Source organism: Alosa pseudoharengus, unplaced genomic scaffold (assembly GCF_046254945.1).
Source record: "Alosa pseudoharengus isolate Yale_2024_CS ecotype anadromous, Long Island Sound unplaced genomic scaffold, YU_APseudo_1.1 YU_APseudo_1.1_scf_14, whole genome shotgun sequence".
In the NCBI taxonomy this organism is placed as follows: Eukaryota; Metazoa; Chordata; class Actinopteri; order Clupeiformes; family Clupeidae; genus Alosa; species Alosa pseudoharengus.
Genome location: NW_027468609.1, coordinates 6,714,742 through 6,729,741, shown reverse-complemented (window position 1 = coordinate 6,729,741; position 15,000 = coordinate 6,714,742). Strand labels below are relative to the sequence as shown.

General features: G+C 48.7%; 1 protein-coding gene across 4 annotated transcripts in view; it reads right to left on the bottom strand.

Moving 5' to 3' along the window:
• Positions 1 to 15,000, bottom strand: part of dennd1a (DENN/MADD domain containing 1A) — an 89,318-nt gene that overhangs the window by 58,575 nt on the left and 15,743 nt on the right. For all 4 annotated transcript variants that reach the window (XM_076283616.1, XM_076283618.1, XM_076283617.1 and 1 more), the window contains exon 3: positions 11,530 to 11,573. In XM_076283616.1, the coding sequence (XP_076139731.1) occupies positions 11,530 to 11,573 (44 nt within the window). The remainder of the gene's footprint in view (positions 1 to 11,529; positions 11,574 to 15,000) is intronic.

Sequence of the window (15,000 nt, the reverse complement as noted above, 5' to 3'; positions counted from 1 at the left end):
TGGAGGGATGGAGGGGGGGTAGAGAGAGAGAAAAAAGGAGATCATTTATACAGCTAAAGGGGCCAATAAATCTAAGTATTAACTACAGCACACCATATAACAGACTGTGGCCCAGTGAAATAGAAGACAGATGAGGCTGCAGGATGGAGGAGACGCGAAGGATGTGTTAAGGGCTAAAGGTGAGAGGAGAGGGGGCAGAGAGAGAGGGAGAGAGAGAGAGAGAGAGAGAGAGAGAGAGATGGAAGGAGGAAACAGAGGAGTGAGAGAGAGAGAGATGGAGGGAGGAAGGGAGGGAGGGAGAGGAACTACACAATGCAGAGGCGGTCGATCAAAGCTGGTCACAATGGACACATGGAAGAAAAAGAATGTAAGAGGAGGGGGAGAGACAGAGTGAGACTGAGAGAGAGAGAGAGAAAGGACACACACACAAAGGAAACAAATAAGTGTGGTGGTGGCAGTGTGTGTGTGTGTGGGGGGGGGGGGGTGGAGGGTGGGTCAGGAGGTGTGCGGGCAGCTGGGGGAGGTGGGGGTGGTTGGTGGGGGGGGGGGGGGGGGGCGGAGGCTGAGCAGTGTTAACAGGGCCCTCGGGGAGAGGAGCTGCCCCACCATATGGGCAACAGTGAGCCATGGAGACCAGGGAGTAGGCCAGTGGAGTCAGAAGGAGAGATGGAGAGAGAGCGCGCGAGAGAGAGAGAGAGAGAGAGAGAGAGGGAGAGGGAGAGGAGCGAGGGGGTGGAAGGGGTCCAGAGGGAGGCAGAAGCGCTGGCAAAGTTGCTCTGCCTCTTCTTCAGCTGTTCCACAGGGGCCCTGGGATTAGAGCAGAGGGCCAGCAGGGGCCTCCGACAGAGAGAGAGAGAGAGAGAGAGAGAGAGAGAGAGAGAGAAAGAGAAAGAGAGAGAGAGAGAGGGAGAGAGAGAGAGAGAGGGAGGAAGAGGGCAAGGGGAGAGTAAAAGAAAAATGAAGCGAAACAGCTAAAAAAGGGAGTTGGTGAGCGAGAGAGCAAGAGAGAGAGCGAAAGAAATACAGAGAGAAAAAAGGATCTATCAGAGGCATGAGCCACTGAGCGGAGAGAGAGAGAGAATAATAAAGACAGAGATGAGGAGGAAAAAGAAAAAGAAAGAAAGAGAGAAAGAATGAAAGCGTACAGGGAGCAAGAAGGAGGGAAAGGGGCACTCATGCCCAACCTCGCCGCTCCGAGCTGGGACTCTCCAACCCCTGCAGGAGTCAGTCAGCCAGAGCAGAGCAGCATGGCACAAACGGGAAACCAGTAGAAGAAAAAAAAAAAGTCCCCCGTGGGGCGACTAACCCGAGGAGGGCCCGTTGCCATGGCGCACGGTACGAGGAACCCAGCCTCACCTGGTACCTGTGGCCCTCAGGGGAGCGCCCGCTAACAGCAGGGAACAGGTGGCAGTGGAAAACATGCTAAATTAAACAGGTGTACCTGGCCCTGTTTGTCACGTCTGCATTCACAAGGCACATGAACCCACGGACCAGTTCATGATGCATAATGACTACACATGAACTGTGAGTGGTGTGAAGTTTACGTGCGAGAGAACATGAGGACAAGTTCATTGTTTAATACGCCCCCAATGTTTTCCTTTTTTTTTCCGGCAATTCGGCTTAGTCAGGGCGTAGGTTTGTGCCTCACACGCACATTGGCAGTGAAAAGCGTGTGGCTGTAATACAGGTCGAAGTCTGAGTCAGACACTAGCCTATGCCAGCATGCGTGCAGAAACGCTCACACACTCACATTCATGAATGTTCCTCGATCTACCTTTTAACCCTTAATAGAGAAGATCACAACACTAATAACTGCCACGCTACTCTCTCTCACACACACACACACACACACACAAAAGGATTAAGGAAATTCTGAAAAAATTCTGCAAAGAATTTTCTCTAAAGGAACTCCCATTGTTACCCATCCAAAAACATGCCCTGCGTGATCTGTGCCTCCCTAGGTATCCACCCGTGAGCTCCATCATCCACCCCACCTGCATCCCACCATGGCTTCCTGCCAGCAGTGAGAGATGAGGGGGCCGACCCAGACACAGCCCTTGCTGGCTGGAGATGGGGGTCTGTGAGCAGCAGGATCCCCCAGCAGGCATGTCAAGGTCTGCCTTGTGCATCGCACCGCTCCCTCTAGTCCCCCGTTCCCACAATACAGACCGAGGCCACTTCATTAATACCTCATTTGGAGACATAAGGCGCCTTTCCACCACAGAAAATAGCAGGGCTATTTCAGGGCAGCCTGCACAGTTGTGCATGTTTCGACAGGCGGAATCACCTTTGTAGGAACCCTTTTTAGTGCTGTTTTTTGGGGGGGAAATGAGTATCTAGTCTGTGTGGCCCCAAAACTGCTCAGCAGAGGCTGCAGGGATTCAGTAACCATTCTTGGTTGAACGTTATATGAGTGGAAGACTACAAGCACATTTTAAAAAACATTTGTTCTTTTACCAGTGAATACAGGAAGGGAATAAAAATGTGTCACTTTTGTCTCACTGAATGAACACAAGCAAAACATCAGCTGAAATATATGCTTTAAATCAATCAATTGGGTTATTTTTACCTCCATTTACCAGTATAAGTAATTACAGCTGCCATGAACTCTGTACTCCAGTGTTAGCATCTTCCTAGCAAAACTCAACTGTTGACCTTGTGGTAACTTAACGTTATCTAAAAACTCACTGGTTTACCGGCCTAATGTCATCGCTGCTGTTCTGTGACGCAATCAAGAGACAAAATCATTAGGCTACATCAATATGTAGATCTGGTAGTCTGGTACAAAAAGCACCAGTGGGTTATGGGCCATTCCTGTATGAAGACCTATGTCCAAGCAACTTAAAAAGTCTCAAGAGTTCCTGCAATGGAACCTACTAACTTCTGGAGAACAGCAATCTGCTATATCTTTTTATTTGTCACACATTTCTCACAAATAAAGGATATAATTGCTTGTGGACCTGTACTTCCACAATAACTTCAATGAGTTAGAAAGATAACAATTGATGGTGCCAATGATTATAAATGGGATGATTTCACTGATTTCTGGCTCATTATGATTTCCATATGAAGTGGATATTTGTTGGGAGATATGACTCTTACTTTTACATGCTAACATGACTGAGCGTAATCAAGGCAACCATATCAATACTCATTTGACTGATTAATTCCTGCATGATCAAAGACACAACATGCCTGCAATTTCTGGTCAATTGTTTTACTACAGATCAGGAGAGGTAGTGTGTGTGTGCAAGAACACAGACAGGTAATTAGTCTAAGAATGGTTGATAGAGGGAAAATACTAAAGTGAATGAGAAGGCTGCAATATGGGATGATCCCCCCCCCTCCACACAGGAGCTAGTTAAAAATCTTAACATATTTACTGGGGCACAGCAGTTCAGTACAGGAGGCCTAGTAACACCCATGTGGCTGGGTCTGGCAGTCTGGTCATTTTTAATAATGTAATAGGCTACTTGGGCCTGTATTTCTGGTGAAACCAAACCGTGGAATACACACACACATACACACAAAAATCAGAATGTAACACTCACAATAATTCAGAGAGGATACTTGAGTGAAATGATCAGGTTGTTAGCTTTAACGAGCGGGTGCATTGTAAAGCGGTCCAGAAGTAATAATCGTCCATCATTACTGAAACACCGGGACAGCTTAGTGATTTCCAGAAATAGGAAACAGATTTTTTCAGAGCAAAGTGTGTATGTGTGTGTGTGTGTGTGTGTGTGTGTGTGTCTGGACCCAAAGTAAAACATATCAGTCACCTCGCTTTATTGCATCCCCCTCCCCAATAGCCCCCCTGCCTTCGTGACTAGACCTGAGTTTTAATTGCGGCATCAAACAGCCGCCACCAACCCATCCCCTCCCCACCCCACGCTACCCAACCACCCCCCAATTCCTGTCTTAATCGCCACACTTGTGCTGCAGCGGAGGCTGTCTGGGCAGGAGCCTAAACACCGCCACCACCACCACCCCCACCGCACTCCCTACTGCCCTCTCCGCTGGAGGGACACCAGGGCTGGGGCTTCCTGCATGATCCACCACCAGCACCTGGGGTCCCTTATCCCCAAGGCTCCCACTCTCACACAACCAACCACCAGCCTAACACCACACACACACACACACACACACACACACACACACACACACACACACACACACACACACACACACGCGCACACGCGCACACACGCATACACACACGCACACACACACGCGCACACACACACGCGCGCACACACACACGCGCACACACGCACACACACACACAAAGCAGCAGCATATCAATGAACTAATAAATAAAATTAACAAATTACACTTACACTACTTAAGAGCTGCACAATACATAAAAAGTGTACCTCTACTTAAAGTTATATCTAAGCCTACACCTGTACAAAACACACAGTTTCTCAGTCCTAATATCTTTATGTATGTGTTAAAACGAAGTTGGCAACAAACAGAATTATCAACTCTCCTTACATTTTCCCGTACAACCTCACCAAAACATTTATTGTTTACACACAGGGATTCCTACTAAACATACTCGCGATGAAGCACCACTACAATGAGTTTGCTGCTGTCTGAAGTCTGGCTGATCAGTCGAGCGAATTCAGCACAGAGTACTTTGATGTGTTCGGCGTGTGAAGCCATTTTCATCCGCACACCACTGGGGGGATAAGACAACAAAAAAAAAACAGCAGCACAATTTAAATCTGTTTGTATTGGTGCTACAATAAACTGCTTTGACACCCTCGCCTATGATCTGTGAATGGTGAACACAGATCACAATTTTTGCGAGCGAGCGAGCGCACCCTGTGCCTAAGTGCACCTAACCCCTGGCCTCTGTGTGTGCCCCGGTGATTTGTGAGCGAGTCATTTCCTGTCGGGCCAGCCCTCATTGGGAGAGGCGTTTCCCTGGCGTGTCGACCGAGTGATGAAATGCTTTAATAAAGGCATGGCGGACTGCATAGGGCTACTTCATTAAGATGGGGGGGGGGGGTGGGGTGGGGGGGGGGGGGGGGACGTAAACGCACCTCCGGCTCATTATGCCTAAGAACAACGCTTGTTCACTCGCTCTCATCTGTCTAAATAACACAGCTTTTATCAGTTATGGATTTTAGATTAGAGCCAGGGCGCTTGAAAAGTTAGCCTAAAGGCAACGTTGAAACACAGAGAAACCCGCTCAGATGCAGTGGGGTTTATTTGAGGGCCTGGAGCATGAAGAATGTAAAAAAAAACAAAAAAACAAATGAAACAAACACAAACAAACAAACAAACAAAGGAGAAGCGAGGAGACACAAAGCGGCACGCGAGTGATTAATGAGCATGTTGATAGATTAGCGCTGGCCGTTTGTTCGACTTCGCTCCTCTGTGTGGTCACTCCCGTGGGTGCGGAGCCCGAAAGAGATGAGAGAGACGCTGTGATGTGATGCATGCCCCGCAGCCACTGGCGTTTGGACTCAATGAAGCTCAGTGGAGTTCAGTCCATCATTGCCAACACACACACACATGCAAACAAATCCACACTCACAGATACTGATGGATAAAAGTCTAAATGCCGTCTTTGAACATGAACAGGGCTTCACTTTCAGAAGAAAAACAAAAATATGTTGAAAGGGAAGGGAGTTATTCAGTCTGCTGGAGGTCGAGTGCTTTGGTTCAAATGCATTCAACTTTTGTATTTTTGACATTTGTACTATATTTAACAATGATTTGTCACATGAAATGAGCGCCCAGAAATAAAAAAAACTCAGAATGTGTGTATTTAATACACAAAATAAATGTAGGGTTAGGTGTAATGACGGAAAATAAGTCATCACTATGCCCAAGAAAGGCTCACTAATATCCATACAAGGGATTAGCATGAAGTTAGCGTGTGTCAATCCCTTCCATAGACACTCACAGACCCCCCTTGAACTAGAGCCAACAGGTCCGGCTCAAAAAGAAAGGCTGAATGAATTGATCAGTGTCCCTAATCCGACCCCTCCCCGGGTCGGCCATTATGAGACGCCTGTGCTTCTCTGGAGGCGACCGCCGCAGTTCCAATGCTGCTCTGGCCCAGCCAACCTGTGTCTACTCTCCCGAGACACAATCACTGAGACAGCAGGAGCTTTGCCTGCGCAGGCCTGGGATTTTGGCCAGGCTTCGCCTTCGCTCGCAGCCGGATCAGAGCCGACGCCGGCGCCTTAATCCGGGCCGGCTCTGGGACCGACTGCGGCAGGGTGTGAAAGGCCTTTATTGAGAGGCCAGCACAAAGACAACGCCAGACAGATGGACACACAAAGAGACAAACGGAGACAGATTGGGACACAGAGACAGAGAGAGAGGGAGCACGACAACACCAGTGTCAGTGAAAAGGCTCCCTATTTATTCCACTGGAGTTTTATCCATGCGCCGCCTCTTTGAACTAGTGGTATCATATTCAAATGAAAGGGCCTGACCCACAGTCATTGGTTTGCCATCTAGGAAGAGCATTGACCCTAACCTCAATCTCCTGGCATCTGCTAAAAGATGGGCGGGGGGGGGGCCTCAAGAAGGCGACAAATAATGGAGGGCATCAATTATTCACTCACTGCCAACGGTTCTCGGGCAAGGGCAAGGCGATATTTTATTCATTAATGTCGGAGAGGCTAAACTGAGATTACGCATCTACTGAACCAACTTCCTCTTGGTGCATGAGAGAGACAGTGGCCTCCAGATTTGGCGGTTCAAAGGCAGAGCCCCCCTGATTTCATCCTCTTCTAAAGGCCGTGAATTTTTCAAGACAAAGCTTCAGAACATACCGGTCTGCAAAAGTGAACCATGGGAAAGATCTCAAGAAACACTTCTATTTAGAAAGCCCACCTCTCACCACCCCATCCTCTTGCTTCATCCCCTAATCATTTTTGAAACAAAACCCAAGGACATGCTTTTGAAATCCTCTGGCACAGAGAGACTGTGATTGCCAGGCGTCGCTACGTTTTATTCTGTGACTGTGGGCTGGCGCATGTTTCAAGCCACCGATGCCAAGTCACGGCTCATCTGCCTTTGAGAGTCGAAACAGGAGGGAAGGCAAGCGATGTGAAAAGGACCAGGTGAAGGATACGTGAGGCGGTCTGTGTACGAGCGTGTGTATGTGCGATTGAATGACATCCGGCGCTTTTCCACTTGGAGTTAAACTTTTTTTTTTTTTTTTCCGATTTGAGGTGCCTCCGCGAAAACGGCGAGGCACAGCAGGCAGGCACACACACACACACACACACACACACACACACACACACACACACACACACACACACACACACACACACACACACACACACACACACACACACACACACACACACACACACACACACACACACACACACACACACACACACACACACACACACACACACACACACACACACACACACACACACACACACACACGGCGAGGCACAGCAGGCACACAAAAACACAAGGTGCCCTGTGCACTTCTGCAGCGCACAAAACGCTTACTAACAATACCACACAGCAGAAGAAAAGACTTCCCTCACAGCAACAACAAGCATCCTGTCTGATCGTGGCCTAATCTTCCCTCCCTCCACCAGCGCTTCCATTGCTTTGCACTGGCGTTTCGCGCTCTCTTTTCCCTCCATGTCATTCTCCCGCTCTCACACACGCTCCCTCCCTCCCTCCCTCCCTCCCTCCCGCTCAACTCTCTTGCTCCAGATGCTTAGCTGTTGTCTGCACTGGCGGCGGTGGTGATACCATATGGGCAGCCAGGTGTCCTCTCCGGCGAAGCAACGCTTGACTAAGGTGAGCCGCAATTAAGAGATACACCCCAAACCATTACACAAGCGCCAGGTACCACATCACAATTAGCTCCTCAAGGGATGAAGACACAATAGCGGAAGGCCATTTCTAAGCATCAAACCTGGAGTTTTTTTACCGTTAGACATGATTAGAGTCTAGACACCAATCTGGCTCCAACAGATAAGGCTGGCACAGTCCTTGCCCCAGATAAGCACAGGGTGGAGAGTGACTCTACTTTCATACACAACACAAGAAACTTGCACTTATGGAAAATACTTGAGGGACAAAAAACAAAACATAAAATGTTTGTAGTTAACTGATCTTTATATGTGCACCTTTCCCTCTAATGTGTAGAATAGGACAGTACAGTATAACTTTTAGAGAACATTGATGAACAAGGCAAGGCAATATCATGGTCTGGATTGTCTTTGTCAAGCTAGCATTATTTGCAGTGTATGTCAGTTCCTTGTGAGGCAGAATGCAGTGTAGTGATCTGATAGTGTAGCAGTGGTCGTAACCGACCTGACACAGTGAGTGTCATTGCAAGTCAGATACTGTGTGAAAACATACGTAGCGCACGCTCACAGTACTTGAATAACCCCCCCCCCCCCACACACACACACACACACGACTCCATCAAGGGCAGACATCGTCAGTACACCAAGACCAAAGCAAAAAAAACATCTCCCCCCCCCCCCCTTTGTTAGTGTGCAAGATTTCCATCGCTGCTTTGGCTCATGGCTTCCTTTCTTCGGAGGTCACCCATCTGAATATTCCCGAGCTTAACGCGCGCTAATTCCGGCCCGCTGTGCCTTTGAGTTAAAAAACGTTCCGCCGATGCCGGGCAAACATCAAAGGCGCTCGTACTTCAAGAAAACATTTTCTCTCTGTGTTAAAGAGGACGTGGGGGAAGAGAAAAAGAAGAAGAAAAAAAAACGAGAGAAAGTGGCGTTGCGAGCTGCCGACAGAAACAGGCGGCAACTAGCTAATTTAAAGGATTCAAAGCGCATGTGTCACAGTGGTACAGTGGCATCAGAGGAGAAAGGGAGCGCAAGACGGAGAGATAGATGGAGCTGGTGAGAGTGACAAAAAGAGAGAGCTTTGTTTTAATTACTTCTCCATAAGAGAAGGGGGGAGCTGCCACCAGTTACACCTCCACTTTGAATCAAACGAGCCATTTGCATTTTTGAGGTACAAACAGAACGAGAGAGAGAAACAGATGAAGGGAAGGGCACGCAGATACAGATACAGATACAGAGAGAGAGAGAGAGATGGAGAGAGAAAGAGAGATGGAGAGAGAGAGAAAGAGAGAGAGGAAACTGTGTAGGTAATGAGTCGATGGTTGTATTTATCACCAGGCTCAGCCCTCTGAGTGTAAAAATGTCCCGGCTGAGGGGCTCTGGTGTGTTTAGGCGCATGAGTGTGGGTAAAGGCCACACTAACGAGAGGCTGGTGGAGCGATAAACAGACTGAACGCTATCGTGAGAGAAGCGTGAATGGTACATGAGGAAAAAGCAAAGCATTGGATGCATTATTGATGCCACTGTTTGTGGACATCAAGGCACCTGCCCGCATCAGCAACAGCGGAGGGCCTCAAAAGGGATGCAAGGAGCTGTCTGATTTAGAGTTGTAAGCAACAATGCATTGTGGGAGTTGAGGAACACTTTGCTGCTGTTCCGCGCTCTTTCCCTGGCCCCTGGCCTGGGCCTCGATGATTAGGACGATGCGAGCAAGCGAGAGAGCAAGTGGAATAGGCACCAACACCATTTTTTTTTGTGTCAGCCATCTTTTATCGGCACTCTTTTGCACCCTTTCACCCCCCCCCTTCGCGTTCTCTCTCTCTCTCTCTCTCTCTCTCTCTCTCTCTCTCTCTCTCTCTCTCTCTCTATCTCTCTCTCTCCTCTCAGCCCTGTGAAGTACAAAGAGCGAGTGAAGAGTGTGGTATGGTGGCTCAAGGGAAGCCAAAGGGCTGACTGTCATTATCCCCTCCTGCATCTTTCTATTCCCTTTGCTCCCCTCTCTCTCTTTCTCTCTCTCTTTTTCTCTCGCTCCCTCTCTCTCTCTCTCTCCCTTGTTCTTCCCATTTCAGCCTGGTCTCATCTCCTTTCACCCCTCCGACTCTCTTCCTAAACCATCCCTTCATCTTCGAACCCATGTTCCCGCTTTTATGACTCTGGCTCACTCTACATCCCATCTGCACTTGCCGTCTCTGTCGCCGTCTCCGAATCGACTCGGCTGCTCTTTCTTTCTCCTCCTCTCCGTGTTGCTCTCCTCTCTGCAAAGCACTGTGCCATTTCAGCTCACATCCCTCGCCATGCACAACAAAGAGTGGCTGGAATAAAAAACCTTCGCTCGCAACAAAGACATTGGCTTTTCCTTTTCCTACAGAAGAGATAAACACAAGTGTGTGTGTGTGTGTGTGTGTGTGTGTGTGTGTGTGGTTGGAGGGGGGTTGTGGACACTGTTTGTGTCCTTACAGATAAACAGAGATGGGTGATTAGAATCTTGCCTAGTTACAAGGGAAGAAAAATATGTGCTATTTAATTTTATTTTTTATGTTTTTGAAGAGGAGGCAAACAATAACTCCAGGCTACTTGGTTTGAAAAAAAAAAAAAAAAAAAAAAAAAAACAACACAACAAAACCACACTGGCTCTATGGTAACAAGCGTTTTCATTTGCAGTGCCACGCAACCCCTGATTTAAGAATTCCTGTCGAGCAGATGAAAGAATGCACTTGGCTCTTGTGTTTATTTATGGTCCATATGATATGCACGCCAGCTCTTTACAGACATCCAAAGCAATTACCATCGCGCAGGCACATCTGAAACAAGCGCACCTGAATGTCTTCTGACGGCAAACAACCTTGAGGAGAAACTTCCCCTCGTCTTTCATGCTGTGTTTCAGATATAAGGACATCAGGTAGAAAGAGCACTGCTGCAGGAAGAGTGACAGTGCAATTAGTCGGGAGAGACTTGACGCTCTCTAAAAATTGGTCGGATATAAGATGCACCCCCATACCACCCCATCCCGCCTTCCCACATACGCAACCACTCACCACCACCACCACCTCCACCCAGCTTTGTCCCATGCGGATTCAACATATTTCATAAGTCTAATTGTTCTTTGACCAGAATCTTTTCTTTGGCTTGAAAACTGAACTTTCAAATTTTTATCAAGCCCCATGTTTATTTCAAAAGGGGATCTTATTTTCATTCAACAAATGTTGATTAATTAATTTGTCTTTTATCAATCTTTTATATTTTTTTCCCTTTTCATTTGCTTTTCTGGAATATGTAAGTGTGTGTATGTGTGTGTGTGTGTGTGTGTGTGTGTGTGTGCAAATGCTCTGGTATTGATATTGTAAGGGCTAAACAGGTCCACACACACCAAACCAGGTCCATGTTTCTCAGAAAGAAAGAAACACACACACACACACACACACACACAAAATGTCAACCATTTATAACTAAAGGGCCATTGCACACACATGAAAAAGGAAGGAAGACATCAAACAGAGGGATAGAAATATGTGATGCAGGGAGGGAGGGGGCAGGAGGGTGAGTGAAAGAAACAGAGAAAGAGATAGAGACGGGGGGGGGAGGAGGGAGAGAGGAGGAGAAAATACACTAATGGCCATGCGGGAGGAGGAGGCAGTGGGGCGTAGAGGAGAGAAAGAGGAGCGAAAGAAAGAAAAGAAAGAAAGAAAGAGAGAGGAGTTAATTATGCATTCCAAACCTGGTCGATGTAGTCCTCCGGGAATCGCCTGCGCACCTCCGGATCTGTAAATAATTGACAGATAATATTAATTGGCTTTGGATTAGTGAGCAGGCCGAGAAGAGCGCATTAATATTTGATCAGAGGATGATAGGGACCCTGGCAGGGGAAGGGAATCCAGGGAGGGGATAGAGGGAGACGGAGGAGGGGGCTGCAGCAGGCTGAGAGGCTGAAAGCCTGATTAGGGACTGGGGCAGGAGGTGTCAGAGACACCCCTTACCACCACCCCCCCCCTCTTCCATAAATCCATCCCTAAACCCCCCTCATCTTCCATCTCCACCACCACCATCACTCCAACCACCCTCCCTGTATCCATCTATCCACACCTCTCTAGGAAGGACAGAGAGGGGGAGAGTGTCTGAGTAACCCCCTCTGAGCCATGCACACACGCACGCACACACACACACACACACACACACATGCGCACGCACGCACACACACACACACACACAATACAGACTGGGTCACTCATGCTTGAGTACAACATGCTTGCTACAGGCAGAGCTTGAAAGATTCCCCAACTGCCTTAACAAATGGTCATTTTTCAGAGGACCCATCACTGACCTCTGCCGTTTTCAGCCTCAAGCTGAACAGGTGAATGTTGAAGAGAAGGGATTTTTGTTTCTGCACTAATTGACGACAGGTGCTTGAAGCAGAAAAAAGTTTCTGTTTCACTGTTTCAAACCAGAGAGCTTTGACCTTCCTTATCTAGGCCATAGTTAACTGATTTACATGACCACGGGTTGCTGCTATGGACATACACCTCAACAAGTTGCCCCTTTCACTGCAGCGTCCCATAACTAACATACAGCAGCCATAACACAAGCAGCAAATGTCCCCCCACTCTCTTTATTAGAGCACTACGGATGCAGAGTGAATGGCCCTGTTATACGGTGAACAGCCTGCTTTTACGGTTTTTACATTCAAAATGTGTGTATGGATATGACACATGCTTAAAAGCTTCAGAGACACACCAATCAAACAAAGAATGAAAAACACGGAGAGAAGTGATGCAAGAGAGAGAGAGAGAGAGAGAAGGGGGGGGGGGGTATTAGGGGAGATAGTCAGAGCAGGGGGGGGGGGGGGGGTATTAGGGGAGATAGTCAGAGCAGGGGGGGGGGGGGGGGGTATTAGGGGAGATAGTCAGAGCAGGGGGGGGGGGGGGGGGTATTAGGGGAGATAGTCAGAGCAGGGGGGGGGGGGGGGGGTATTAGGGGAGATAGTCAGAGCAGGGGGGGGGGGGGGTATTAGGGGAGATAGTCAGAGCAGGGGGGGGGGGGGGGGGGGGTATTAGGGGAGATAGTCAGAGCAGGGGGGGGGGGGGGGGTATTAGGGGTGTTGAAAGAGAGCTGCCGACTGGTCCCACACTGCCCTGGGACATCCATCTGCTTTTGAGAACAGTCTGAGAGAAGTCTGTTTTCTCTCTCACTCTTAGTCTCACACACACACACACACAGACACACACACACACACAGACACACACACACACACACACACACACACACACACACACACACACACACACACACACACACACACACACACACACACACACACACACACACACACACACACACACACACACACACACACACACGTCGTCCTCCACTCCCCATCTCCCCTTCCCCGCTTTGCGTCTGCTTAGAAGGCACTCTTTCGACGTGGACACATCTACAATAACAATTACTACAGCACTACAAGCTGATATGACAATAGGAAGTGAATGACCACAATGCCCTACAACACCAGTACTTCCCAAACAACCCTCTAGCAGAAGCAACCGATGATGCACACTGCACGTTTGCAGAAGTACCACACCATTCATTTGCTCATGTCAAAGGAACTATGGCACTCACACACACACACACACACACAGACACACACACACACACAGACTATAGGATGTGCCACATACAGACATCATGGGCACTGGAGCCGCCTGTGGCAAAGTCATGTGCATTCAAAACACACATCAGATCAAAGGAGAGCTTTGGGCTGGAGGGCTGCAAAGCCCCTTATCAAAGACCCGCTCTCTTGAAGTTCACTGTGCAGAGACTTGGCTCTCGCAGCCCTCCCCACACACACACACACCATAGAACACAGAGCCCCCTCAGCCCACCCCAAGATGGCGGCATGTCAGCCGCTTTATGGGGCTGATAAAAATCACTGGCAGAGTTCCACTGCAGTGGAGGAGGCCAAGGGAACGTTAGAACCCATGGCGCCATCTCTGTGAAGGGACGTTGGCACAGAGCACACAGCACCTTAGTATGGCCACCTCACATCTCTGATGTTCATCCTCACACACAAAAAGACATCACTTCTCATGGAGACAAATTGATTCTAGACCCCCCTCCACCACCACCTCCACCCCAGCCCTTGCTCTTTCAGGTAGGAGCCAAATAATCTTGTTGGCTGATTTCATGGGATTTTAGAGTGGCTCTGTGTGATCCATCAAGTCCTTTTGTTCCATGGGCGGTGCCCAGGGGGCTTAATCCGCCGCCCATGGAACCCTGCTCTCTCTTTCCGGCTCCGAGTCTGGGAACACGGCGAGGAGGAGAGCAGCACAAAGAGGAACAGGAGAGAGATGGAGAGAGGGAAGAGAGGAATTACGGTGGCCTGAAAGGAGGAGAGAAGAGAGGGAGGACGATGGGGGGGGATGAGTGAGACTGAGAGGGAGACAGGCTCGGTTGCGGTGATAAGACTGTTAAACTCCCCAATTTCCCATCTATAAAGCTGGTGACTTGAGATTTTACAGGGTTTTCACATCAGCTAAAAAGCCACTTAAAGCCACTAAAATATCTCACTTTGTTCAAATCACGACATCCGACGTGGAACACACACGCAACACGATCATAAGAAAAACGCTGAATATCATACAGAAAAAAAATAAAATAAAACGTTTGTTTCTGGAACTGACCTCTCCATCATTTCCCGCAAGAGCTTACTTTTCTCCTTGAAACAGGAAGGATGTGTGACTCACCCTCTCCTTCCAGAGAAACAGCGCGTGCAGTGACAAGGGTGGGCCCCGAGACTCAGCGAGCCGGGCGAGCGCGTGAAGAAATCCCACTGGCTGGCGGCTCTCATTGGAAGTGACGGGCCTGTCTGGACACTGACGGTAATTAAGGGATCACTTCTAATCTGACATTCAGAAGCATCAGGCTGGGATAAAAGCCAGCCGCGCGGCCAGGGGAGGCTGTCACTGATGCAACAGCCTTCCACCTGAGGCTCTCAATCAAACACTAAGCACTGTCCGCAGCGCAGTTCAGAGGGGGGTAGATTGGACATACACACACACACACACACACACACACACACACACACACACACACACACACACACACACACACACACACACACACACACACACACACACACACACACACACACACACACACACACACACACACACACACACACACACACACACACACA